The sequence below is a fragment of the Ascidiella aspersa genome, chromosome 9 (assembly GCF_963924565.1).
Source record: "Ascidiella aspersa chromosome 9, kaAscAspe10.2, whole genome shotgun sequence".
Classification (NCBI taxonomy): domain Eukaryota; kingdom Metazoa; phylum Chordata; class Ascidiacea; order Phlebobranchia; family Ascidiidae; genus Ascidiella; species Ascidiella aspersa.
The window spans coordinates 1,448,659-1,476,454 of NC_139455.1; the positions used below are offsets into that span (position 1 = coordinate 1,448,659).

General features: G+C 34.6%; 1 protein-coding gene across 1 annotated transcript in view; it reads left to right on the forward strand.

Moving 5' to 3' along the window:
* Positions 1 to 446: 446 nt before the first annotated feature.
* The window catches only part of LOC146131809 (uncharacterized), a 28,885-nt gene continuing 1,535 nt past the window's right edge, over positions 447 to 27,796 (forward strand). Inside the window, exons 1-27 of the mRNA XM_083396618.1 lie at positions 447 to 775; positions 1,818 to 2,110; positions 4,987 to 5,100; positions 6,046 to 6,120; positions 7,343 to 7,532; positions 8,377 to 8,657; positions 9,164 to 9,320; positions 10,042 to 10,289; positions 10,888 to 11,113; positions 11,862 to 12,121; positions 12,884 to 13,012; positions 13,685 to 13,820; positions 14,489 to 14,612; positions 15,205 to 15,410; positions 16,061 to 16,298; positions 16,788 to 16,939; positions 17,592 to 17,638; positions 18,123 to 18,244; positions 19,041 to 19,131; positions 19,357 to 19,508; positions 19,913 to 20,071; positions 21,191 to 21,306; positions 21,640 to 21,788; positions 22,580 to 22,772; positions 23,843 to 23,960; positions 24,630 to 24,772; positions 25,741 to 25,918. Of these exons, the coding sequence (XP_083252744.1) occupies positions 563 to 775; positions 1,818 to 2,110; positions 4,987 to 5,100; positions 6,046 to 6,120; positions 7,343 to 7,532; positions 8,377 to 8,657; positions 9,164 to 9,320; positions 10,042 to 10,289; positions 10,888 to 11,113; positions 11,862 to 12,121; positions 12,884 to 13,012; positions 13,685 to 13,820; positions 14,489 to 14,612; positions 15,205 to 15,410; positions 16,061 to 16,298; positions 16,788 to 16,939; positions 17,592 to 17,638; positions 18,123 to 18,244; positions 19,041 to 19,131; positions 19,357 to 19,508; positions 19,913 to 20,071; positions 21,191 to 21,306; positions 21,640 to 21,788; positions 22,580 to 22,772; positions 23,843 to 23,960; positions 24,630 to 24,772; positions 25,741 to 25,918 (4,510 nt within the window). The 5' untranslated portion in view covers positions 447 to 562. The remainder of the gene's footprint in view (positions 776 to 1,817; positions 2,111 to 4,986; positions 5,101 to 6,045; positions 6,121 to 7,342; positions 7,533 to 8,376; positions 8,658 to 9,163; positions 9,321 to 10,041; positions 10,290 to 10,887; positions 11,114 to 11,861; positions 12,122 to 12,883; positions 13,013 to 13,684; positions 13,821 to 14,488; positions 14,613 to 15,204; positions 15,411 to 16,060; positions 16,299 to 16,787; positions 16,940 to 17,591; positions 17,639 to 18,122; positions 18,245 to 19,040; positions 19,132 to 19,356; positions 19,509 to 19,912; positions 20,072 to 21,190; positions 21,307 to 21,639; positions 21,789 to 22,579; positions 22,773 to 23,842; positions 23,961 to 24,629; positions 24,773 to 25,740; positions 25,919 to 27,796) is intronic.

Here is a 27,796-nt window from a genome sequence, read left to right on the forward strand (position 1 = left end):
ACTTTTATGATGTATTTGCTTATGCCACAGATTTATTGCCTACTCGCTCCAAAGTGCAAAGTAGTTACTGGCTTGCATTATCTCTGTGCGGTCAGCACAGGGATTTGTGTACTTAAGACCGCTATCTGCTCGAAAACTAACTTCTTCTCTGTTTAACGTCTTGCTGTTCGCAACCTTTGATATTTGCAAGTAGCATGTACTATATGCTAACTTGTCCGCTGAATATAGTTTTAAATGGTTGTTCGCTTATCAGATAATACAATTCAAATAACCTATACGTCTTGTGGTTGGCTAACGAGTTATTCGCACGCAACCGAGTCAACTTGAAACGAGAGTCAGAAGCTTCAACAACTCGTGTCCCACAACACCGCCGGTCGCGTTCTGTGGGATACAGACTACGTCAGTCAGTTGGGAATTCCCCGAAAAGAATCCTAGGTAACGACAGCAGCTGCCAACAAGATGTTGATCAGTCAACTGTTGGGTGATTGAGTAATTAAAACACGTCAGAAAACAAACAACGTAGGCATGACTCAGCCTTGAGTGTAACTAGGTGCGCCTTGGAATGTGGCTTGCAAAGGCAGTGTTTGCTGCCGGTGCTTCGGTCATGGGCGCGTCTCAAAGCAGAGTTCCCGTCGAAGTGCCTTGTGATAAGAATGTGGCTCAGTTTATACGCGATAGACCTGCTTTGTACGACGATTTTCGCCGAAAGGTGGCAGATTTGTCGCCCCAAGGAGAACCAGTATGGAACGACGATGGAAAATTTGTGATAAACTTTGTAAGTTGCTGTTGTTCATGCTTTCTACTACAGTATTTGTCAGTTAGCAATCGCCAATTAGACTTAATGTAGTGAAATTAGCTGAAAGATGTCTGGTAATCTCGGAACAAACTACTCAAATGTTAAGTGAGAAAATCTGGCAAGTAGCTATTAGACCGAATCGCTCTTTCCCGCTTGCACCAAGACATGATTATTTATTGATTTGGGTTTAGTGTAGCATTTGGGTTTGGTCTAATTAGATTTAACTTTCAGAGTTTAGCTGCCTATCAACTGTTTGAATGGGTCACTTTTAATTATGCTTGCAGCCGTTAGTTATTATATGTCGATTTAAACTCATTCAGTGTCCTAGTGAATAGGCTCTTCCTAATATTAGTACTTATCCTATACTAGGGTGATATTGGGGCGCTGTCTGGAATACTACTACAGCGTTTAAATAACTAAATCAATGCCAATTATTTGGGTTAGGGTGCGGGTTAACATTTGGGCGGGGCGGGCCAAGTATTATTATATTTATTTTCCAAGTTTTTTTTAATGTTGATGACGAATTTCATAGTGTATTCGCCCTAAAAAAGTGGTAGGATTCTAGACCAATGCCTGCGTTGATGCCAATCCTTTACCAAACTAAATTGTGAGTTTCAGTCGTAGTTTACAGTCCTGAACAGTGCTTCAACCTTAAAAGGTGAATTTATCGAAAAATAGCAGGTAAACAACTGAAGGTAGCTAAACTTTCCAATGCTGTAAAGAAAATTTAACCTAGAAAATTTTTGTTCAATTTCATTAATTTTGCTTCTTTGATCGTATTAATGACATCATTTTGTAACATATTGCATTGTGATTTTTTTGTCGATAATATCTTGTACACAATTTATTTTTGCGATTGACTAAATAAAACAGTTTCTTTGGAAATTGATGTTAGTTGTTCATGAGGGAAATTCCAAGATTAGCTTTACATTATGACACTCTTAAAATTTGCAACATATTTAAGTTATTTTGTATATAGTGTTCAATTTCAATAAATATAAATGCGTAATTATATATTTAGGCACAAGGAGATGCTCCAAAATTGAAGGATCTGCTAAACCTACTGGCCTCATTTCAAAGTTTTCAAGAAAAATTTGATCTTCATTATTTTAATGCTATAAGCAACTATCTGGGTAGCAACTATCATCAACAAAATGATTATGTGTTGTATGAATTCGATCTGCCCAAGGTCCGTCTGACTGGCCTAAAACTGAAAGTTAGAGAAGTAGTAAAAGAAATCCGCCGATTACAAATAAAAAAAGAAATACCATTTGAACCGCTATTGCCAGCAACGCCATCTCCTCCCAAACCCAAGTATGAATTGCATGTTTTCTACTTTATATCACAAAAGTTGCGTCATAAAAATTAATTGCTTTGCAAGTGGTCCTTAAATGCTTCTACACACATATGCCAGATTGTAAATTTTAATTATTGCTTGGGGGGTGTATAATGTATATGCAGCTTAAAATTGCATGGCTGTTTAAAAGTTACCTCTTATACTTGCAGGGTGGTAAATGTAGTTCCACCGACAAACAGAAGCGTCAATTATTTTTTGCTCGATTATAGACAATAAAAAATGCAAACACATATGTGCATATTCATTTAGCCCAGTGATTTTCAACCCTCTATGGCTTATGACACCCCTCAAAAATAATAAATAGATTTACGGCACCCCGACTGGAATTTTTTTGTTGAGGGTTTTACTGAAATGTTGCTATAAATGTAATTTGAGCAACACAATCAACTCAAAACATGTAGGAATATGTTATTTGATATAATGGTCTCTAATCATACACAAATAGTTGTTTAAAGAAGCTTACCAATTGACCAAAAATAGAAAAATTCTCAAATACCTATCGGCACCATTGAGCATTAGAAATTGGACACCAGGGCGCCTCGGCACCCCGGTTGAGAACCACTGATCTAGCCCCTCTGAAGCTGTGTTTTGCCCAAAAGATTATGCCTTGGGGAGCATTAATACACCAAAAGCTATCGCAGACATGAGCAAAACTGCCGATCAATGGTACAAGCAATGCAGGCTAGAAAAAAATTGCTATCAGTTAGGCTTGAAATCACAGCCACCGTTTTAAAGACAAGTCGTGGCTGTGCGAAATTCATGATGATCCTCCTGCGGCTAAGAGTGCAACTGCGAGGGCCCGAGGGGGATTTATCCCATGCGAGTGCTGCGACAAATTTCCAACCTAACACATATGCTCCCAAACCCTAAACTTCATTTTGTGAAAAAAAGCCTGCTGCATTTTCATTTATAGAAGGTTTAAGTGCTCTACATGCTCTATACCAGGGTGGTCCAAACCCAGGCCCGTGGGCCACATGTGAAGCACTGTTAAATTATTGCAATGCGTACCGTTGAGGGTTTATTCAAAGAAAGCTAACCAACGAACAGTAAGCCTACTGCGATTGTTTGGTTATGATTACATTTTCCCGTTATACCATGTAAAAAACAGTTTCCTATCGCTCACCAAATTCGAATCCACGGTGTGGTAAGAACGCTTAAATTTTGGTATATGTTAGACCGGTTTGAGAGAAGCCGCAGTGCGTCCTATGGAACTTTCTAAAGTAATGTTTTGCGAACTTATATTATTTATATTTGCGTTTTAGAGTAAATGTACGATAAAATATATCGCGCTGCTCGAAAGTATTGTTTTTTCAGATTTTCACTATGACTTTAGGCTTAACGCCCTGACCCTTTCCAAGATGCAATTTAATTCAAATTGAAGTGGATAATAAAACCTTTTTGCCCAAGACGGTAACGTCCTTGTAATTTAGCGATTGTGTAGTATGCAACATCTCTCTTAAAATTTTAGTAAGACGCCACACGGTTGACCCAATCATTTTACGCTTATAAAATGCAGTCTTCTAAATTACATTTTTTGTTAAATATGCAAATTTATGCGCTTCGTGTGCACCATTTTTCCCAGTCTCATAATATTGCATTTCATTTGCGCACAACTTGGACGATGGAAGCAAGTTTCTTGAGCTTATATGTCTTTCAACGTTACTTTGTGACATAATTTTTAAACTTTTTATGCCCCGGCCAAACGTAAATCGTTGATCCGCTCCTGGCACACATGTAGACTACTTTATGTGGCCTGCAAAGAATATGCAATAAATATTGTGGCCCGCGATGCAGTCAACCTTGGACCACCCTGCTCTATACTATTCCTTTTCACTGATTTATAATGTTGCTTATAATCAATAATGTAGTACAGGGGCCAGCAGTTTCTGTAATAACTATAAAACGGCTTTCTTTAAAGAGTTTACAGCTGTAGCTAGGCAAATTTTTAACTCTAGGGTCAAAATATTTTGTTAAAGTTTAACAGTCTGTCCATAAAATTTGTAATATTAAAATGCTTATGCAAATTTCAAGTTGATACATAACTAACTTTTTCGTTGGATGCGTCTTGTTTGCGATTATGGAAGGTACAGTTCAGCAAGGTTACAGTCAAACTAATTAGACATCTTTGTAAGCCCAACTATTTTGTATACTTTGTATACATGTGTTTCAAAACAGGCTGCTAAAACTGTAAATTTGTGTGACACAAGATGTGCTAAAAATTTAAATAAACGCAATCACCAAAAAAAGGTTAATGTACTAAAATATGGAACACCAGATAAAAAGACCAAGCAATTGTGATGTGGTCTGTGAGTTGTAGTTTGCCTTTAAGTGCTTCCATGGATGCAAAGTTTTAAGTGCTTAGGTCCCATAAACGATAAATATTCATGCAAAGTACTATATATTTCTGTTAATGCATACAATTCGAAGTACCATTTCCACCTAAATACAGGCAGGTAGCCAAATTAAACTTCACTTTTACCACTTTGCATATAAACTAATTTTCTCTGTTGGCATTTTATGAAGTCATATTAAGCGCAAAATTTCAGCACCCGTGTCAAAAACAAAAGTAGGCATCTACTCCACGATTATATTATCTCCACTTTCATCACTAAAACTTTGCCACAGGCGTAATACCCTCAACAGAAAAACTGTGAGATAAACTTTGTAATTCAGCAACAAAGTATGCTAGTAGTAAAGTTAATTTTAAATTCTTTGTTTTTTTTCTCAAATAAGGTTCAAATTATGTTGCTAATTGAAAGCACTATTTTTAACTTCATGAAGAGTACTTTTTAAAACATATTTTTAAACAATTTTTTATTTTTCGAAATTTAAGGCAATTCTCTTGTCAATCTGATGTTCAATATTATCAACCACAAAACGTTGTAAATTCAACGGATATTCCCGTCCCAAGTAGTTCATCTCAATTGGAAACTTTGGAATCTGAAAGGTACTTTTTTATCTAGCATTTATGAAGAAGATATGATTCAACATTTACTCAAAATTCCATTTACTAATAATAGAAAAATAAATTGTGTAAAAACATTTAGCTACACAGAATATCTAGATATGAATTGTATTGGTTGCTGGTTTGCTATGTACTGCAATTAGTTCAGTAGCAGCTGTCTCATATATGCATATGCATAACTAATACCAAGCTTTAAAAAGCTTATTAGTATTGCATAAAAGCAAATTATGATTTATTTCTTTATTGATGCCTTCCTAAAAATGTTAATGTAGCAGTTACTACTTTTACGTCACTAAACATGTGACCGTTGTCCACTGATGTGTGACCGTAACGCCTAGCGAGTTGCTTTTCCGCGTTTCACATTCATTCTACTATACTCTTCATACTGAAAATGTCTTATTAATTAGCGGCTTGAATCACCGCTCTGTTTATCGCTGTGTTTCTGAGATTTGTGAATATACTCAAAGAGCAATTATCTACTGAGTGGATTGTCTTTGTCTAGAGTACAAGAAGTTAAGGACAGGTATTCTAGCGGCCTGCTCCTTTGGAGTCGGATTAAGAACTTGTAAGGGACTTTGGCAGCCTTCGGCTCTCGTTTACAGAGTCAGCAGCCTTCTTACACCTCCACACGAACTCCCCACGCTAAAGATAACTTTAAAAACAATCATCAAGTCTTATCCTGTTATTTACTCATGGTTTCAACCTAATATTTACTTTTTTTAGTAAAGCTTTGTCACTCAAATATTTGTTTTCTCAATTGTGCAACTCACAAATTGTATCTTTTTATAAACCAGTCTTAAAGTATAGACTTTATTTTACTTGTGTTTTGTAACAAATGTGTAAAATTCTTCTAAATTGTCGGCCATGTTATGACGAATGTTTCGGCTTTTTATTCAACATTTTTTAAACCCAAACTTTGTTTTATAGAAATGACAATGATTTTGAACCAGAATTTGAGGAAGAAACAGAACCTCTCAAACCTGAGGACTACTTTGGTGTCATGTGAGTGTACATCATGTATATCGGTTAAATCGAGATATTTAACATAATCTTTTACATTCAGTTGTTAGGAGATTTGTCAATTGCTAGCGTATTTTTTCTCTTTGTTTACTTTTGGCTTTCTAACTGTTTTGCACTTTACTAGGATTTGTATTTTAACCTGGCAGTTTTAAATTATGCATTTGAAGTTTCTCGTCACTTGTTAACAAAGTTGTAAACAGGTCATTTTGAAATGATCCAGGTCCAATTCAAGTCATTTGCGAAAAAAAAGAGCAAGTCAAGCGACAGTCATTGTCATAGCGTGTCTTTGCATCAAAATAAAGTTATAAACTGGTAAATTTGGTCGTTTGATCAGAAGGGTTATTTTTATTAGGAAACAACAGAAATGTATGATTTAGCAAACTGGAGCAGTAGTTTGAGTGACAAACTAACCCCATTCCACAAAAAAATTATTTATTAACACTTAAGTTTAAATCAAGTCATTTGCCTAAAGGACTTAAGTACAAGTCCCAAGAATTTTTCCCAAAAAATAGTTGTAATGTCAAGTCATTTTGCCCAAAAGATTTCAAGTGAAGCGATTTAAAAACAGTGATTCCGATGCGTATAAGTAAAGTTATTAGTCAATGCAAGACTACTAGTTGACTAGGAGAGCGTATAGATTTGTGGACAATGTTCATGTTTGCTACATTTTTTTTGCATGCTGCACGTTCATGTAGTTATACTAAAAAGCCATGACCCTTTTCTTTTGTTAGTAGCCTTTGTAAAGGTACTTATCCCTATTGTTAAACAGTTAAAAAAAATAAAATTATTTTGTTGGTCACACGGAAAAATGTGTATCATTTCTTAATGAAGTGCCAATTATCGTCTGTATGCAATAATCATCTTATGTACTAATGTGTTTCTGAGGTTTTGAGCTGGGTTTATTGCCGAATTGATAGCAAAACCTTATTTTTTTGTTTTGGTACATTAGCTGCACTTTATGTCTTTCCAATATGGAAATTTTTATTATGTGACCAGGTCATTCTTTAAATAAACATACTAAACACAGTCAGACAAAAAAATCCAAATATGTACACCATATCCATTAAAATAAGTGCACATGAGTCCAAATTTCATCAGGTAATATTTTTTACTTTATAGCAAATATTATTGTTTTTCAAAACATTTAACTATTTGTGTAAGTTGAGTCAAATTTTCATAAATGATAAAGATTTAACTTTTTCAGACTGGAAGATGCACCAGGCTTTTTTGTTGTGGTTGCCAAAGACCAATCTGTTGCCAGGTTCATTAGAATGTCAGCGAAACACATGAAAAGTTTTAATCAAACTCTTGCCCCATATGCATCTCTACTAATCAAATATCTTGATGTTCCAAACATGTCAAAACAAAAGTTAGTCTACAGCATTAGAAGCAAGGTAATGTTTTCACAAGGTTTAATTATATGGTCATTTTTTTAACTTTTGTTTTTAAAATAATGTAACAGGCAATAAATCTAAAAAAAAATCTTGTTATGTTGAATATTTGTATTGTTTAATGAGAAAGAGATACAATCCACAAACAATTTCTTAAAAATAACAGAAATATGTACTAAGAGAAAAAGAATGAAACCTGAACACGCACATGTGTGTTTACAACTGAAATCTAGCCCTTCTGAAGCTGCTTTTTGACCAACTATTACGGCTTACATATCATTAGTATACTGAAAGCCATCGCAGACTCCTCACCGAATCTGTCGATCAATGATGCAAGCAGGGCAGACTAGAAAAACAACTAGCCTGCAGTGAGGTTCGAACTCACGACCTCCGGTCAAGCCGGGACCGTCGCTTTACCCACTGAGCTATGCAGGCTAAGAGGGGTGCAAGTCGAGAAACAACCATACGCCAATGCTTGCTCAATTTGTTAGTACAAGCAACTTCAATTGAAGGGGATCCACAGTACCATATCATTTGTCCAATGAAACTAGAACATACACATGTGTGTTTAAAATAAGAAAAAAAGAACCCAGTTAATAAGTTCTAGTTATTTATAAGAGAAATTCATTTCGCCACAAAAAAGGCATCATTAGTCTTTTAGTTCAATCATTTCAAAAGATATTTCTTTTACAAATGACTAAGAGCTTTCAAATGACTGACTTTGATTAGGACAATTAAGTCTGAAGAATATGTGCAATAAAAAAGTTTTTAACAATAGTTGTTGTTGCTTTTGAATTTCTTTTAAGTTTGCATGTTACTCAAAATTATTGCTTTTTGGTTATTACAGAGACCCTACCAATATTCGTCCTTGGGAGAAAAATGGAAGGAGGATTTGGTGATATTCTTGTCAGAATTCTCAAGCGAATCAAGTTATTTTCCAAAAAAAGATTTGGACCAGGCCTTTAAAAAAGACCCAAACCTTTTTGATGAGCAAAAACCGTGTGAAGATTGTGACGCTAGTGTGAAGTGGTATCTTGAACAAAACAAACTAATTGTGACTGGTTTAAAGCAAGACGTCAACAGAAAAGTTGAGGAAATTAAAAAGCATTTGGAGGAGTTGGTTCCAAGGTAAAAAGGAAAATTATCAACCTGAATTTAGCTTCTTTTTTAGATATGTTTAATAAAAGCTTTTTTCAAGGCTGTCAAACCTGAGATATGCAAAGTTCTCTAAATTTGCTGAAATAAATATAAAAATTAGGTTCAAAACTTGCATGTTGTTATTTTAACCTTAACTATCTTAAGTTAAGCTTAAAACACCATAATTTAAACTGTGATTTTTTACTGGTAAACAAAGCAATTACAGCAAAACAAGCCGAATTCTCAATGGTTGTTGGACAAAATCATTGTAACTTTTAGCAAGCCGCTTTATCTAAATAATAGAAAATAGTTTACCTATAAATGTAAATATATTTTTATCGGTGCGTAATAGCAAAACCCTGTTTAGCATCACTTATCATGGTTGAAATGTCGCCCTAGCATTAAACAAGTTGTAAAACTATTCCGTGGCTCAAATGTTGCAAATTTATCAGATAGCTCTTTTAAACGTGTTTAATTAATTTTCTTAATAATTTTAGGACATATTCGCATCATTTTGTCGAAGAAATTGACAATGAAAAAGGCAAGTTTTTGCTGTCAAAGCCTAAGTTTCAAACCAAATTTGCACGCTTAGCTGCAGTAAATATAAAAGAAGACAACGGGGCGTTTTTCCTACACTTCAAAACACTTAACAAGGTAAGAAAGTAATATAATAAAAAAAAGTAACGTGGGACAGTTGGTGGGCAAGTTTTCTTTTATTAGTTTCATTACTTTTTTAATGTAGAACTCAAATTGTTTAGTAATGACAGCTGGTGAAAATAAAAAAAATTGTGTTTATGAGAAATGCAGAACCAAGGTGCTATTCTATCTTGCTCAATTTTTTATGGTTATAAATTTGTTAAAGTCCAAGTTTATCTGCTTTTGTTACTTCCAACCTTTTATTTCCACAAAGCAAATCCCCAAGCATGAATTGTCAGCCAGCCATCCATGTTTTCATTTATATGTATAAAGGGTGAAACAGAATTTTTTACCTGAATAAAGAAATGATTAGCACAAGGCCAAGATCATTATTCACAAAAATATAAAAAATAGCTCAAGGGTGCAAAACGGGAGTGCATAAAATTTGTTTATTTACAAAACAAAGTGGTATTTTTTAAAAAATTCTGGTTTTATAAGATTTAATTTTTGGATGTTAACACATTTACTGCACAGAAGTGTACATTTTTTTCAAACTTTTAAATGAAATTATTTAACCAAACTAGCACATTGTAAACCATATTGTATATGACCCTTTTATTTTCGTTTTTATTTATGTATGATTAATTGATTATATACTTGTGTTTGGCTAAGTCAGTTATTATATTTGTGTATCGGTTGTCCAAATGGTTATTGTCAATCATTTTTTTCTGTTTTAAAGATAACAACCGAACAATTTCTAATGTTTGAAAATAACTGTCTTCAACGCTTGGAAGAAGTATGTGATATATGGCGACCTGAATTTCCAACTGAGTTTTTAGATGAAATTGGCAGCGAACCACAATTTAATGTCAACTATGATGATCTTCTAATTACAAGCTTTGAGCCTTTAGTTGTTGTTGGCCTCAGATCAGCATTGGAAAAATTTAAGCGTGACGTTTCAATCTGTTCACACAACTTCAATAAAAGGTAATAAGTACTATACTATTCTATTAAAACTTGCACATTCAAAGGCTACTTAAACAATAATTGCACTGTTAAATCAGTGTTTTTTAGCTTAACTTTTTACATAATGCAATATAAAATTTTACCCCAAAATACACTCGATGCAATTGTCACCCCCCTACAGCCGTGGATTGTTGTTGTAATGAGTTGGATTTTTTTAAGTTAATGCTCCGATTTTATTTTAATGCAACCTACCAATCCAGCCAAAAAAACAAATATGAATTTAATTACCATTGTAACTGACTAACAAGCGTTTTTGACTTTGTATAATCTCGAAAATTATCTAAAACAATGCTTGAGTCCTAAACAATGTGTTATCTGAAAAAAAAACAATATTTTTTCACAAAATTACGCCTAACTTTTGTGATGGCAAATATTAATGTTTTGTACCTAACCACTCGTGTCTATTTTAAATGAATACCTGCAAAACGTTTTGAGTTATTATGGTCTCTTTACAATTTACCTAATATAATTAGAAAAAAAGAGGGCATTTTTAGAATGAGCGCCAAAAACAATATATTACATCTCCAGTTAAAATTTGGTAAACTTTATTTTTGTTCAGGAAAAACATAACACCCGGGGAAATAACAAGAGATTTGTCACAAGCCATGCCAGGTCAAATGTTTTTTTTGTTTGATTGTGATCCATTACAAGCTTCACTCCTATATTTTATAATGAAACATGATTGCTTTGAGCTCCTTAAGAAATCACTTTGCTGTTTCGGTGAAGTTAAAGTCGATTATCCGAATGAGAGCGGTATTCACAGAATTTCTGTGAAATTTCATCAAGTAAGTTTATAAAGCAAATAGCTTGCTTGTAAATGCTTGTAAAACAAAATTTCTGAACAAGTGCAAACGCTTGGTATTTTTGGTAAATCATTTCCACATTTCTACATTTCCCCTGTGAGCTATAATAATAAAAATTGGGACTAGCTTTTTTTAAAATCATTGTTGTTACGGCTTAAGTCAGTGATTCTTAACCTTGTATTGGGTACAGCATCCCCCAAAAATAATAAACAGATTTTCGGCACTTTGACTGTAATTTTTGTTGAGTATTTTACTGAAATGTCACTATAAATGGAACTGGAACAACACAATCAACTTAAAACATGTAGGAAAATGTCATTTGATATAATGGTCTCTAATTGACACAAATAGTTGTAATAAGAAGCTTATCAATTAGGCAAAAATCAGACTCTCAAATATTTATCCACACCCTTGTGCATTAGAAATGGCACACTAGGGCGCCGCGGCACCGTGATTGAAAACCACTGGCTTAAGTCAATGAGACGAGTAATGTTTTTTAAAAGACTTGACTTAAAGATTTTGAACAAATGGCTTTACTTGACTTAAGTCTTTTGGTTAAACGACTTGGGCTGAAATGAAGTTTTTTCATGAAGCTTTTTTTAATTTGGTTATTTATCATAATTTTTGCACATAAGATCATTTGCTTGCTATATGTTGTGTTTATAATATTTTTTACTTTAGTTATTTCTCTTGTTAAAGCACTGCTTAAAATTGTTTTTGTTATCCGCAGATATACAAAGGAATCCGTCAGGATTGCAAAAACGAAATACTTCGCTTGTTTGAAAAATTTAACAAGGAAATGTTTGAGATGAAAATGCCCACATTAAGAAAAATTGATTCATTAAAACCAGGCTTGTTTCAAAAGAATGACAGTGATATGGCCTCCAAAGTGTTCGCTACTTATAGAGTTGGTCCCCAAGGTGGAAGTGTACTTGTTATCGGTTTCAAGGCTGATGTGCAGAAAAGAATTGAAGACATCAGGGAAGCAGAGTAAGAATTCGAGGATGTACTTTCAGTTGCGATTAAAACTAAATTTATTGTGAATAATTAAATGTGATTCTTGTCCAAATTCTGCAATACCATTTCTAGCCTAATTTGAGAAAACTGAAAGGATCACTTTCAGTTCTTTATTTGCACCTACCGAGTAAACTATAAGTAGTAATTTTTTCAGGTTAATAAACATTTTCAAAATACACTAAAAATACAACTATTTTTCATATTTAAACTTTCTTACAAAATGTAAGATACAGAATAACATAACTGTTATACAATGTTATCTAGTTCTAAGAATTCAAGATATACTTTCAGTTTGTTTTTTGCACTTAGCGTGTGAAAGTAGTCTTTTTTTTTGCAGGTTAATACATATTTTCAAACGACACTAAAAAAACAACCATTATTAAGATTTAAATTTCCTTACAAAACGCAATATACACTAGAACGTTATAACTGCAATGTCGGGTTAACTATTTTTTATTTTTGAATAATCAATGTTATTTTTCAAAATTTTGTGTTTTTTCTTCAAAAGTTTTTTTGTTTTACAATTGCTTAGGTTGTGGCACTTGATATTCTACTGTACAGTGTAAAACACTTATGTGCTTGCCGTTTTAGTAATACGTACTGACCTAATAATTGTTATGTCAATTATTACTGCAAGTAGTACTTGAACCGATATATTAAATCTCCTGTTTCAGATTTTGATTTGTAATCTTTACTTTGGTTCTATTTTAATTTGTCCATCGTGTTTATGTTCAGGAAAGAATTGAAGTCAGGACGAAAGAGTCCAAAGGGTAAAAACTCACGACAAAAAAACCCAAGGGCTGCAACTGCACCAACAGGGCCCCAAAAAGTACTTGAACTGAACAGGGATCCAGAAGAAATCAAGTGGGTGTTTAACTTTTAAATACCACACGGTGAAACGACTAACCTTGGACTAATTTTTAAATGCAATGATGCATTTTCCCGATAGCACTTGCCACTTTAAAGATTTTTTTTGATTTTTTGAACAACTTTGCCCTAAAGCAGTGAAAATTTATTTTGATGTTGTATATCAGCGCCTGGAAGAATGCTTCTATTTCCAACACATTTTAATATCATGACTGTACAATGCAAGTTGTATTCAACCAATTCAGTGAATTTAAATTTAGCAGTGGTTCATCCAACTTTTTTTAGCTTAAAAACAATTCTAAAATTTGTTGTGCACATGTTTTAAAAGACATCATTATATTACAACTCAAACCGAAATATAACTTAGCCATCAGCTCTCACTACACAATAAGGATAAAGTAAACACCATAATATTATCAGTTATCTAATGAAGTGGTAAATCTTTTGGCCTATTTGTTGTATGAATAGGTTATTTTTCGAAAAGTTGAAATTATAAGCATTTGCAGCACACTTAAGAATCTTTCAAGGCTCACATCTCAGGACAGCTGAATTAATTTGTTATACATCCTTATTCAATTTTAATTTCCTTCTGTAAGTGTGTGGTATCCAGTGTTATTTTGGACTGATAAAGGTTAGCAATAATTGCCTGAGACAAATTTTTCTTTCAAGAATTCGTGAAAGGTGTGGCGTTGTGCAAGAAATTCAGGAGAAATTTGGCAAGGACTGTATTTCTGTGACTGAAGATGGTGTGATTATCCAAGGAAGTAACAGTGATGTTGATAATGCAAAGGAATTGTTTAACAAGGTATATACTTCCCTTCAGTCAGACTTGGACAACTAGATAATTCTAGTCTTCTAATTCAATGATTTAGAACAAAAAGCAGCTCCTAATTTTAATATTAAATGGAAAGTGGTTCTGGGCTCTAATTTTAATTTCATTTGTTAACTGTTAGTGTGTTCTAATTCTAATTTAAATCTAATTCAAGTTTTAACAAAAATTCTATTTTGTCAAAGGGCATTGTTAGCACCCCATTATAAACAAAAAAAGTTAATACCCTTGGTCGGAATGACTAGTGAGTGATTTTACAGTCCATAAAGCATAGGCTGTACTATGTAAAGGTTAGCACACAAAAAAGTCATTATATGCATTTTTATGGCAATACATTGCGATTCATTTGAACTAAATATATTGTGAATATTTAAATGGGATTCTTGTTCAAATTACAGTTTAATTTCTGGTTTTCGAAAAGTCGAAAATATTAATTCTAGCCTAATTTGAGAAAAAAAACTAAAACTAAACTAAACTAGACTGATCTAATTCCAACTGAATGAAAAAATGAAAAGCTCCCAATATTAATTCTACTGTAATATTGAAACGAAAAAATAAGTTTAGTTGTGTAAGTTTGCCTTCAGTTTAAAGCCAGTGCAAAGTAACGGTAGAAACATAGTTTATATTAGCTGTTTTTTTTCTAGGAATTATTCAGACAGCCTCCTACAATCTCAAAAACTAAACAACACTTTTTCTGTGAGACGAACACTAATATTTTGTCTGCGATAAACACATTAAATGATCAAATTTTGCAGGAAAACATAAAAGGTAATTCTATTTGGTTATTTTTTTGAGCAGTGGTCATGTAACTCAGTTGTTGAATGCCAATAACATATGGTTTACCTTTAACTATATTAAATTAGTAATTCTTTTCTTTATTCTAACTAAGGTACACTAATGGTGCTTTTTCTGGCAATATATATTGTTTATATTATCTACTTAAAATATCTGTTTATTAGTAGCATTACTCGACTTTTGCTGTCAATTTTATTTTAAGTTGACATAGATTTAACAAAAATATATGGTTGCTTATTTTGAAAAGCAACGAACAAAGATTAAGTGAAGGTTTTTAAGAATATATATATTTTTTAATGTTTTCTTTATAGAGTGTGTCTAAAAATGTTTGAATTTCCAGTGGTGTTTACTCCACTATGATAAACTTCCAAGTTATGCTTAAAGTTGATTTTTAATTAAATGTGGCGGTTGTGTGATCATCTATTACAGTGGTTCGCCATAGTGCCTTTTCTGGCAATATATATATATTTATATCGTTTAAAACATCTACATAAAATGTTTATTTACTAGCATTAGTAGACTACTGCTGTCATTTTGAGTTTAACACACTTTTAAAAAAATGTAGGGTTTCTTATTTTGAAAAGCAATGTTGTCGTTCTGGTTTGTTCCGATGAAAGCACTCATTCAAGGGCAAGCATGTTGATAGAGGAAACCTTGTTTGAAAATATGATGACTGTAGAAGATGACCAACATAAGTTATTCGCATGCAATGCATGGAGAAACATCATTGATAAAAGTTTGACATCAAGTGTTGCTATCCAGCAAAATGAGGTGAAGCATAGTTTTATTTTAAGCAGGATTAATATTAAATCTTAGGATAGTGGTTGGAGGTTGTAGTAAGACATAGAATGAATATTAAAGCCCATATAAAAGAGTAGGTAACATTTTGACTGTTCAAAATAAATCTGGAAAATGAATAAATATGACAAAGATGAATAAAGAGATATTCAAAACATTTAAAATGATGCCTACTTTTAAATGGGCTTTGATATTCTTACTACGTTCAACTTAAATCTCCAGATTTTTTCGAAACTTTCAAAACGACCCCTACTTATGTATGGGCTTTTATATTATGGGCTTTTATACTAGGTGTTAATTAAACTTGCAACCAAAGTCATTTGAAACACAACCACAAAGGGTTTAAAATTATCCAAAACACTTTATTCGAAAAGAGCAGAATACTACTTAAAAACTTAATTCGAAAGATTTAGATCTTTTTTATACCATTTGTGGTTCTGTTTGGATTTTACGATATGGATATAAGATCAGCAACTAGCAATGTGGGATAGGCTTAAATCCTAATGGAAACAATAAAAATAATACTAATAATATTATTTTATCAACAAAGGATCAATACTAGTTGTTTCATATAAAAAAGCCAAACTGTTTTTTCGATTTCAAAATGCAGTTCGTGATTTTAGGAAGGAAATTTGCTGCTTGTTGGTCTTGATGAATCATCATTGGAACAAGTAACGGAAGAAATATCGCAATTTCTTCTCGATCACAAGGACTATAACGGGATGTTTAAATGTGTTGAGAACATTGCCAACTTTTGCATTAAACAGTCGATGATCGATGAGGAATTTCCTACTGGGGTAAAATTGACAGCGAATGATAGTGGCTGTGAAATAAATGGCCCAAATCACTTGGTAGAGAAAGGTAAGAATCTCCAAAAAATAATTCTATCCTGTATGGGCTAACCGAAATTTATCAAGTGAATTCGCTCAGTCCTTCTTAAGGTATCCTGTGTACTATGACGTGTGCGCCGTATTCGTTGGTCAGTAGACTACTGAAGGGCCAGTTTGCAGTTATACACACTTGTGTAGTAACGTTTAAAAAATAATTAAATATATATATATTTTTTTTGTCATCTAAAATGGATTAAATTTTGTATTTTTTTATAACATAAAAATGATAAATTTTTATATTTTTTATAACATAAAAATGTTTAACACTCCCGGTGAAAAAAGTTTAAGGCTTTTGAGAAATTTGAGTGAGCCTTTGGGAAGTCATCTGATGATTACTAGATTTTACTTCTATTTATTTTTAACATTTTACTTGTTTAATGATAGGTCTTTTTAAAAACTGATGCATCTGTTTATAGGTTGAAAATGTTTTGCTTTAAGAACTGTTAATATCTTGTTTCAGCCACCCAATGGTTTAACGAAATCGTTGTAAAAATTCAAAATGTCCGCGACACGATTAAAATGCCATGCTTCGGGGTTTACATAGAAAGCGACCGGGCCAAACAATGTCTTACAAATATGGAAGAAAAGTTTGGATGCATAATTAAGTGGACGGTAGGCACTTGCGGTATTTTTTTAAACAAATGTTTAAATAACTTATTTGAGAAGCTTGGTGAGGTGTATAGTTTAATTTTAAAGGATTTACACCCTTGTATTACCTATTTATCCTCTGGGGCACAATGGTTGGAGGTTGTAGTAAGACTATGAAAGCTAATACAAGTATTAAGTAAGTATCATTTTGATGTTAAGAATGAATTAGGATTTATTCGTAACATTCACAAAATGCGTCCTACTTTTGTATGGGCCGTTTTATTCTACGGCTAAACACAAAATCCAGCTAATTTCTTAAGACTTATTTGAAATGTTCATAAAATCCTACTTACTTCTGTATGAGCTTTGATATTCGTTCTACGTCTAACTGCAACCTCCCAAGCATTACCTTAAGATTTATTCATGAGGTTCTGTATGGTACTTAATGTTCCCTAATTCTGTACATCTACTTATCGTTGTTGTGTTAAATTAATCACCATCAAATATAAAAAGCTAAACTTTTTGTTTTTTTAAGTTTCTTCTTTTGTTTTTTTAAGTTCAAAGCAGCAACTTAAAGAGATCATGTTTATTAATATGCCAACTATACTCTTTTTTTCGTCAGTCATACTTAAATAAACCTTTAGGCAACTAAATTGGTCTTTATTTTCTTGTTCAGAACACAGCGACTATAGATTACTGGTCAAATACACCTGCTGTTAAAACGTAAGCATTGTTTACAGTTTTCAAACTGCTGGTTCACTTAAACGCACTAATTACATAACATTATTTTGACCTTTTATTGCCGTTTATTTCGATAACAGGAAGTACAAAATTTGATAAAATACACAATATGTTTATTGCCAAATAAACGTTTTTCATCTGTTATTTTGACATATTTATCCTTTATGGCACCTTTTTTAACACAAAAGGAATGTAAACTGTTGCTACCAGGCATAGTAATAATAAAAAAATCTCCTCTGGTAATTGTAATTATTTACCAATATTTCGGCAACCTATTCAAGTCGTCTTCGTCAGGGCGAATGACACTGAACGCTCGTATGTGTATAAGGAAGGCGATTTGCATAAGTTGCCGAAACGTGTGTAAAAAATAACAATAACCAGAGGAGCTGTTTTAGATTTGTATAAAGGAATGGAAGCCTGACACTCATTTTTTAAGACCACACCACATATTGCGTTTATTTTGCAGGTCTGCAGCCCGGGGTTGCTTGTATGGAAATGTTATGGTTCAAATTCGGTCTGGAAACATAACAAAGGAAGACTGTGACTTCATAATCAACGGATGCAACGAAGACTTTACCCTAAACTGGGGTAAAAGCTGAAACAAAGAACCGCTTGGATCATTTAGGATCATGTTGATTTTAGGAGTGTTTTTTCAAGACGACCCAACTACTTAGTGTTAATATAGTAGCAAAGCTTTGGCGAACCAATTCTATTCACTAAAGTTTTTGTTTAAGCGAACGAAACATATAACAATAGCTCTAATAAGTTCGAATCTAGTTAACCTGAGCCATGTGCTCGTATTGCTTACGCAAAGCTGTTAAAGACATTTTGTTTTTTAATTCGGTTCCTGAAAATAAACAATCTCTTAAAACTCGAAAGCTATCACAGGCTCACCGAATCTGTCGATCAATGATGCAAGCAGGGCAGGCTAGAATAACAACTAGCCTGCAGTGAGGTTCGAACTCACGACCTCGGGCATGTCGGGACCGTCGCTCTACAACTGAAATACACAGGCTCAGAGAGGAGCGAGTCGAGAAACAACCATGCGCCGATACTTGCTACATTCTGTTAGTACAAGCAACTTCATATTGAAGATTGTCTACAGTGCCGTACCATCATTTCACGTATTCAAAAACTGTCTAGCCCTTCTGAAGCTGCTTTTTTACCAACAATTACGGCTTACGTATGAGCAATCACTAGATCACAGTTGTCCAACACATGTGTGTGTGTATCCTTTATCTCCTAAAATGTTTTTAATTAACACAACGTTACTACAAAGCCTTATTATTGCCACAACCTATATTTTTAAAAATACTTTTATTTCGAAATTATTTTTTTCATTATTTTCATCAATATTCTATTTTAAAATGTTTTTTTCTCCCAGGAACTGTATCTAAGGCTATCCTGGAAAGTGCTGGAGCCGTGATGGAACTTCAATGTCGCCACGCACCATTAGATCAATCGACACGCTACAGGTGAAATAGGCTTAAACAACTTTGCTTGAAGTAGATAACGAATACGATAAAACGAAAAAATATTTTCATCGTAACACCGTTTCTTTCACCACAGCTTCACTATATGTGCGCGTATTTTACCTCTCTAGCTTACAGACCAATATTTCCAACAGTTTAAGGTTGTAAGATCCATGTATCCCATTTATTTCTTCTACCTAAAAACTTTCTATAAATCCTTTACTTTAGAGTGACCAGCGGCTGGAACTTGCTATGTAGCGAAGTAATTCACATCGCTACACCAAGAAGCATTGACGACCTGTCTCCGCTAATCCTAGAAGCATTGAAGTATGCTGAAGTACATAAGTTCAAGTCCGTATCAATTCCTACGCTGGGGGCAGGTAGATTCATTAAATTTTAATCGAAACAGTAAAAAAGGTTGCCCACTTATGTATGGGCCTTCATATTCTTATTACGTATAACAGCAATTACCTTAAGATTTATTCAAAACTTTCAAAAAATGCTACCTACTTCTTTATGGGCTTTGATATTCAATCTACATCTAACTACAACCTCGATTTTGGGCTTTTATGTTTCTAAGATATGGCTTTTTCCCAAACTAAAATTGAAATACTTGGGTAAACTATGCACGGATCTGTAATGTAGATTGATAATGAATTGCAAAGCCAAAAACTTGATTTTTAAGACGTTTCGATACGAGCTTGAATCATCTTCAGTTGATGTCAAAATTGAAATAGCCTTCAAAATCTGCAAATAAATCGTGAAACTTGATTTTCGTTTTCAGGTGGAATCGGTCTCGACAAGGACCAAGTTGCTTCTGCTTTTGCGCAAGCTTTTGACCAATTCGCTGAAACCGAACCTTTATCGTTGAGCGAAATCAATGTCGTGGTTTTCGACGAACTTCTCAAATCGACATTTCTGAAACAACTCGTCCTTTCAAAAAGTTGGTCGAATGTTAACTTGCTTCTTGTTCAAGTCGTTTTTTTCACGCATTTCGGACCGGATCCGATACCAAGTGGTTGCATCGCTACTCGTCCGATAATATCGGATCGGAGCCGATACTCGATGCAAAGTGGTTGTATTGGCACTCGTCCGATAATATCGGATCGGAGCCGATACCTGATACCAAGTGGAATTATCGGTACTCGTCCGATAATATCGGATCGGAGCCGATACTCGATGCCAAGTGGTTGTATCGGTACTCGTCCGATAATATCGGATCGGAGCCGATACCCGATACCAGGTGGTAGTATCGGTACTCGTCCGATAATATCGGATCGGAGCCGATACCCGATACCAGGTGGTAGTATCGGTACTCGTCCGATAATATCGGATTGGAGCCGATACTTGATGCAAAGTGGTTGTATCGGTACTCGTCCGATAATATCGGATCGGAGCCGATACCCGATACCAGGTGGTAGTATCGGTACTCGTCCGATAATATCGGATTGGAGCCGATACTTGATGCAAAGTGGTTGTATCGGTACTCGTCCGATAATATCGGATCGGAGCCGATACCCGATACCAAGTGGTTGTATCGGCACTCGTCCGATACGATCGGATCGGAGCCGATACTTGATGCAAAGTGGTTGTATCGGCACTCGTCCGATAATATTGGATCGAAACCGATACCCGATACCAAGTGGTTGTATCGGCACTCGTCCGATACGATCGGATCGGAGCCGATACTTGATGCAAAGTGGTTGTATCGGCACTCGTCCGATAATATTGGATCGAAACCGATAACCGATACCAAGTTGTTGCATCGCTACTCGTCCGATGATAGGGTGGCATTGGTGCCGATCTGATCATTTGTGCATTATGGTTTTAAAAATTGAATCGGTCGTAAGTGACATTAAGTTCCAAGATACACTGCGCCAATATGATATATACCAGCAATTTAAAATCAAGATGCGGAACCTACATCTCAATATTCTCATTTAAATTTTCCAGAAATCGTGAACTAATGTCCTAGACCTAGATTGCAAAGCACCTACACTTCTCAAGAAAAGCCAGTTACTTTGCTATGATCACCTTCCAGTAACCACTTTTATTCTAACAGCTGTATTTGACAATGGAGATTCAGAGCTTACGTCTGCTGTTGAGAAGCTGGATCAAGTAACATCTCGTGATGTCATGATCTGCGTCACTTGTAGCGACGAAAGCCATTTGGAAAAGGTATGGGGCAAAAACTTAAAAATTTAAAAATGTGGTTTTGGACCATAATGGTTGGAGGTTATAGTTAGACGTAGTTAGGATATCAAAGCCCACACAGAAGTAGGTAGCATTTTAAACGTTTTGAAAATCTCTATGTATTTTTAAAACTATGTTTAGAAGGCAATGATTTTAAGTTTTTGCTTATATAGTTAAATCAGTGCTAAACATAGTTTTGAAAATAAATAAAGAGTTATTTTAAACGTTTAAAATGTTACCTACTTTGTATGCGCTGCTAAAAAATGATGTAAAAGTAAAAAGTAAAAAACAAAAAAAAATATTAAACGATTGTGTCAGGTGAGAAAAGAGCTTTGCAAAGACGCCGAGGATTTTTTGAAGAGCGAGGTTTTTGTCCACGAATCGCTTGCGAGGTTCGCCAACCACGACTGGATTGATATCTACCAAGAAGCTACTAAAGAAGTTGTCGCCTTGAAGAGGGACGTTTTGTGAGTGAATACGCGCTATAACCTTTATTCCAATAGTTTAAATTTGTTATATGGGTCGAAAATTTATTTTCGGGACATATCTTGCTTTTGCTGTTAAATGTTCTAGAGCCTGATTTTTGTCCGAAGCTTTATAGAAAAAGTATACTTGGTAGAATTCCCAATTTTCACACGTATATGTGTGCATCAGAGGTTTGTGAGTCTGCACCCCAAGGTGCCTTCGATTGGGGGACAAAAAAACCTAAAATATTGTGACGTCATCGTTTTAGCTCTTTGTAGCTATCAACTTCCATCTAGTTAATGTTTATTTTGATTAAAGTAGAGTCTGAACTTTAGTTGTTCTGCTCAGCTAGAATTCTATCTATTCTTCGAATAACAACAAATTGTAAAGTTTCATACGACGGGCAATCTATTCCCACTAATACTTCAGATTTGAAAATTATAACACATACTGTATTAACATTTAGGGTCTAAATGAGGCACAGTCTTTCGAAGTGAAGTACAATGATGTTTTTAAGTGCGTTTTGCCATGCTAGCCCATGATTCCGTTATACCGACAACTTTGGGCTCCTGCTTGAAATTTGAACGATATTATAAGGAGTAAAACATTTGAAGTGTTGGCCTTTTGGTTTACTCCTTATAATATTGTTCAAATTGCAAGCAGGAGCCCTTTTTAAGCTGTCGGTATAACGGAATCATGGGCTAGCATGGCAAAACGCACTTAAAAACATCAATTTTAAAGATATTATAAACGTTTTTTAAATATTTTACTCATACTTTTCAATCTGTCGCAGGTTAAATCAAATACTTTTGTTCGGAATGCCAGAAGGCGTTGGTAGAATGAAGGAATTCCTCAACAGCTTCGTGTTCGAGTTTAAGGAGAGCGAAATAAATGCTAAAAAGTGTGTGTGGCAGTGGTCGGCAAGCCACACCCACTTTACGAGCTTCGCCCCAAGAGCAAGCAGCGCTATCGAAGCAGCAAGCAAGGTGTGTTTATTGAGTGCTTTTAGTTCTGCAGAACGGAACTTGAACAAAGAGGGTCCTTATGCCCTAAAGTAGGGGTGGGCAACCTACGGCCCATGGACCAGATCCGGCCCGGCCCGCAAATAAATACCACCCGGCCCGCGGCCTATTGCACCAACTGGGCACGAGGCCATTGCTGATATTTTTTTATATAGTACCTACGTAGAAGATTTGCGCAAACCTTGTTCCTGCTTCGAGTGTATCATGTAGCTAGACCCTTTTTTAATTGCAAAACACTCTAGTTTTATCCACGATTAACAATCGTTGCGGTTGTTATAATAATATGCGTAAAGTCTACACAGGTAAAATTTAACGACTCACAGAAACCTTTCTGATTTGGTATAGAAAAAAAAAGGTCGTCCTCGACTAGAAAAAGGTTGCCCAACCCTGTCCTAAAGTGGGAGTCTATAAAGTACACCCCACGGCTTATTGCCCCAATATACATACAGTATGGTTAAAGTGTGCAATTCCAAACTAAATTTTAATAAGATTTTAAACTGAGCGACCATTTCATAAAGCCCAACTAAATTTTTTGTTAAATTATATATCCGGCTTGCCATAGCTATACCCCAAAAGCTGTCCATGCACAGAAACTGTTGCTTTCAAACTTTCCTAACCGCGTACACCTGTATGACGTCATATTTGTGACGTCATAGCCCGCGATGTCACGATGTGTCCTGTACCGTCTAGAAATTTCCAAAGTTTCAGTGTGTTTTAAAGGGTTGGTGATTAAAATGCTTTATAGACTAATAGTATTCTTGCTGTAGTTCTGGTTATCAGGTGGAACTATATAAAGACAAAGTGTTTGTGATTTGTGTATTTGCAATTCTGCATTGATGCTTTGGCCAAAAAGCTTGTCGCGAATTAAATACAATATAGCGCGACCTGGTCACCCTCTTGGAACTTGTTAGTGTTATCATTTATGATCTACCACATTGCTTTCGGTAATCAACAACATAGCAACTTGTGGCTATAAAAATAACTTTAAAATATACTTAGTTCGTTGATTTTTTGTTGTTTGCGAATATTTTCAGACACAACTTTCCAATGCTGAAGTTTTATTCCAAGGATCGAAGTTGATCATTAATTTTGCGCAAGACACTTTTACATACAACGGAGGAATCGGGTATTTAAGGAGGCATCAACAAACAGGTGAATACAACTTGAAAACAAAACACCAAATAATAAACACTGCGCTATACATTACATACAATTATATGGAACCCGGACCGATAACCAATCCAATTGTTTAACGTGTAGTTTTGATTTTAATACGTTCTCTTAAAAGAAGCTATCTTATCCATCATTTTGTTTTTTTGGAGACACAGAAATAGTTTATCTGTTGCAGTTCACATAACACAGTCTGACAACAATTGTTATACACTTTACCAAGATCGAAAATCATTTTTTAGTTAGTTTACAATACTCGGCAATTGCTAATTTTATTTTATACCGAAATTCCAGATGTTTTTCAAACCAAATACAATCGTTTGACAAATTTGTATATATATAGGTTTATATATAAATCAAACCTGACAGTATAAATAATATAAATATAAGCCCATATAAAAGATTGAAAAAGGTATTAAAATGACGCAATAAAACCGCCTATTTATACTGAACATCAAGCGTTGTTTTGGTACACATCATTTTCGTTTATTGTTTTTTCGAAAATCATTTAAGATTTAAAAAGACGAAATAAGGACAAAAATTAGCTTCTTTTTAGTATGCTATACCTGGTTCCAACATCATATTTTTATTTTAATATAACGTTTCAATCTATTTAATTTTTTGAGGCAATTTTGTTACGAATATTTTCAGGTTCAGATTCGCCCTTGCCAGAAAAGTGGAAAGCAATGAACGGCAAAGATTTACTGATGGTTCAACTCCAAGAAAGCTCCGAGGAATACGTGAAGGTTAAAAGACAAGTTCTTGCAAGCAATTCGTCGTTAGTAATCATCAAGGTATTAAAACACAGATTCTTAAAACTTTTTTAATGCTTTTTTATTTCTTGTTTTGGCTTTGACCAGCGTCGGCATTTAATTTTTTTAAGGCGCAAAAAACTGACGCCATAAAATAAATGAACTGAGTAAAACTTCTGTGTTTGGATTTAAAATTGTGAAACTTAAATCAATTCTGCCGTAAATCCATTTAAAAACGCGCCAAAATGATTTCAATTGAACTATTAGTTTAAAAAACTTATTCCATTTTTTTCAAGTATTAAACTATGTATTTAATTAGGACTTTACCCCTAAAAGTATTCCACGTACCCCCAAATAGTCCAAGCACTCCAGTTTAACCCTGTATTAACACAAAACTAACATTTCTCTAACATACGAACGGCATTTTAAGTAAAGCCAATGGTATCGCCACTTAGCGTACGTTACAGGCGCGTTTATAACAAAAACTCGTAAATATATATCAACCAAATAGTAGAGACGCCAAATAAATGTATGTCGTTTAGTGGGAACCTAGTTTACTGCAATAGCAGCCATATCTACAAAGACAGGATAGAAATGTCTGATAATTTCGGACTAGAGAAGATACTCGATACCAAGTGGTAGTATCGGTGCTCGTCCGATACTAGTATCGTATCGGTGCCGATCCGATACCAAATTTATCTTAACCATGTAATAGTTAGCGCCCGAACTGGTCGTTTTCTACTTTAAAGAGGCAATTTTGTTTAAATAGCGTATCAACAACAAAGGTGGCGGCTAAGTTTTCCAGCGCCAAAGCAATGTTTTTACTTAACAACTCCGGAAATATTACGTTTACGTTCCAGTTTGGCCAATTTGTATAATTTTTTATTATTGTTTTTGAGATTTGTATCCTTTTAAATAAACTCTAATCCTGCCATTTAATCGAGTTTTATTTTGGTTTAATTTTTACTTGTTCAAAAACAATTTTAAGCAAGCCTTTTTGTTTACCACAGATCGAGCGCATCCAAAACGAACTTCTCTTCCGCAACTTTTTCACCAAAAAAGAGTCGATCAAGGGTCACGTGACCTCGGGAAATCCCCTCGAGAGAGACCTCTTTCACGGGACTTCCCCCGATGACGCGCGCAAGATTTGCCGGCAAGGATTCGACAAGGGATTCGTGGGAAAGAATGGTGAGTTAAAAAGCTGCGAGATCAGCGGTCCCCAAACTTTCCTAAAAATTTTGCCTGGTGGGCCCTTTGCAATTTTTGTTGATATTTGGCAGCCCGATAAAAATTCAAGATCAGTTGACCCATGTTTCCTGTAGTACACTAGTGCTGTCACGATTCTTTCTAATGTGACAACTTTCTAACTAATGCGAACGATTCGTTGATAGCAGGTAGTACAGCATAATAGATGTCTTATATGATGTCACAAAAGATATCATGAAAGACAATGTTTAAAAGATAGAGTAATGTTAAACATTTGCTAACGCCTATTGTTTAAAAACCTAAAGACTAATTCTCACTGCGGACACTCTGAAACTGCTGCACGGACCCCAGTTTGGGAATCGCTGTTCTAGATTAGTGATTCTCAACCCATGGGTCGCGCCCCAAAATCGTGTCGCCGTTTAATTTAGTTGGGTCGCCGCAGTGTTGTAATGACTTAACTTTAATCTTTCAGACAAAAGACTTGGCTTGACCTAAGCCTTTTAGAGCATGGGTTCTTTCTTTTTATACCGCGGACCCCTAAAATATTCTTTCATCTCGCGTGGACCACTGACGCAAAAAAATTTAAAAATGACGTCTAATTGACGTCACAATACAAATAGACTTCATGAATTTGCTGATTCTGGTCCAAATATGCGAAAGTGAAATGGAGTCTAAATGCATTCAGTGCAAAACTGCTTTATTTTTGATTAAATTGTTTTCTTTAATGATCTGATTACTTCTTAAATATGCACTAATATTTCAATTAGATCTTCATGGACCCCCTAAAACTAGTTCACGGACCCCCAAGGGGTTTAAGAACCCCTGTTTTAGACCAATGACTTGAGTTAAAATGAGATGTATTATTAAGCTTTTTTGTAAAATTTGGTTTATTTATCCTAGTTTTTAAACATAAAACAATTTACTCTCTATATGTTGCGTTTTTCTTATTTTTAGTTAAGTTATTGCTCATAATCGATAATCGGACGAGTTTACCAATTTGAAAAGTTTAATATTTAATTTTTTGTGACAATTACTTGACTGGGACTTAAGTCAATTTACGAATGACTTGACTGGGACTTAAGTTGTTTTAAATGACTTAATTACAATACTGGGCGGTATATAGAGTAGTGTTTCTTAATCGGGTGAATGGTTCACCCCGGGGTGAATACATTTTTTGCAGGGGTGAACCAACCAAAAGGGGTGAATAAGGGTGAACCGTCAGAAATGGATATAACAACCTAAATCATTTTGTGCTGTTATATATAGACGAGATAGTTTTATCATATCATGAGACAAGGGTGAATGAAATCTGGAGATAGATGCTAGGGGTGAACTAAGCTAAAAAAGTTTAAGAAGCACTGATATAATAAGATTGAAATTAAAAGTGCTGTACTTTTTTCGTGATTTGTTCATTTCAAGCTTGCAAAAAGTTCAGTGGAGAGACTTGGGTCGCCAGAGCTTCGCTGTTATATTTACGCTGTATTCGGGTGGCCGCGAAACTACTCTTGCGAATTCCAAGTAGCCTACTCGTTGTTATTCCGAGTACACAATACTTGCAAAATCCGAGTTGGTAAAAGTACGCATAATAATACTGTTGGAATACGCCTAATAATACTCTTTTAAAATCCGAGTACTCATAATGGTCATACTAGCACCAAGTACGGGTAAATTACTCACTTGGCTCGAAATTACATATAAGAGTATCAGTATGTGATTGCTTTGCTTGTAAATACGATTGATTGAACTTAACCGTAGTTTTTTCTGTTCTTTATTAAGGTTTTCGCGCCAGAAAGATTCAGATTTATGTTGGCAAGCGGCAACATAGTGTTACTCTTATAGCAAGTCTATGGTAATGTACTT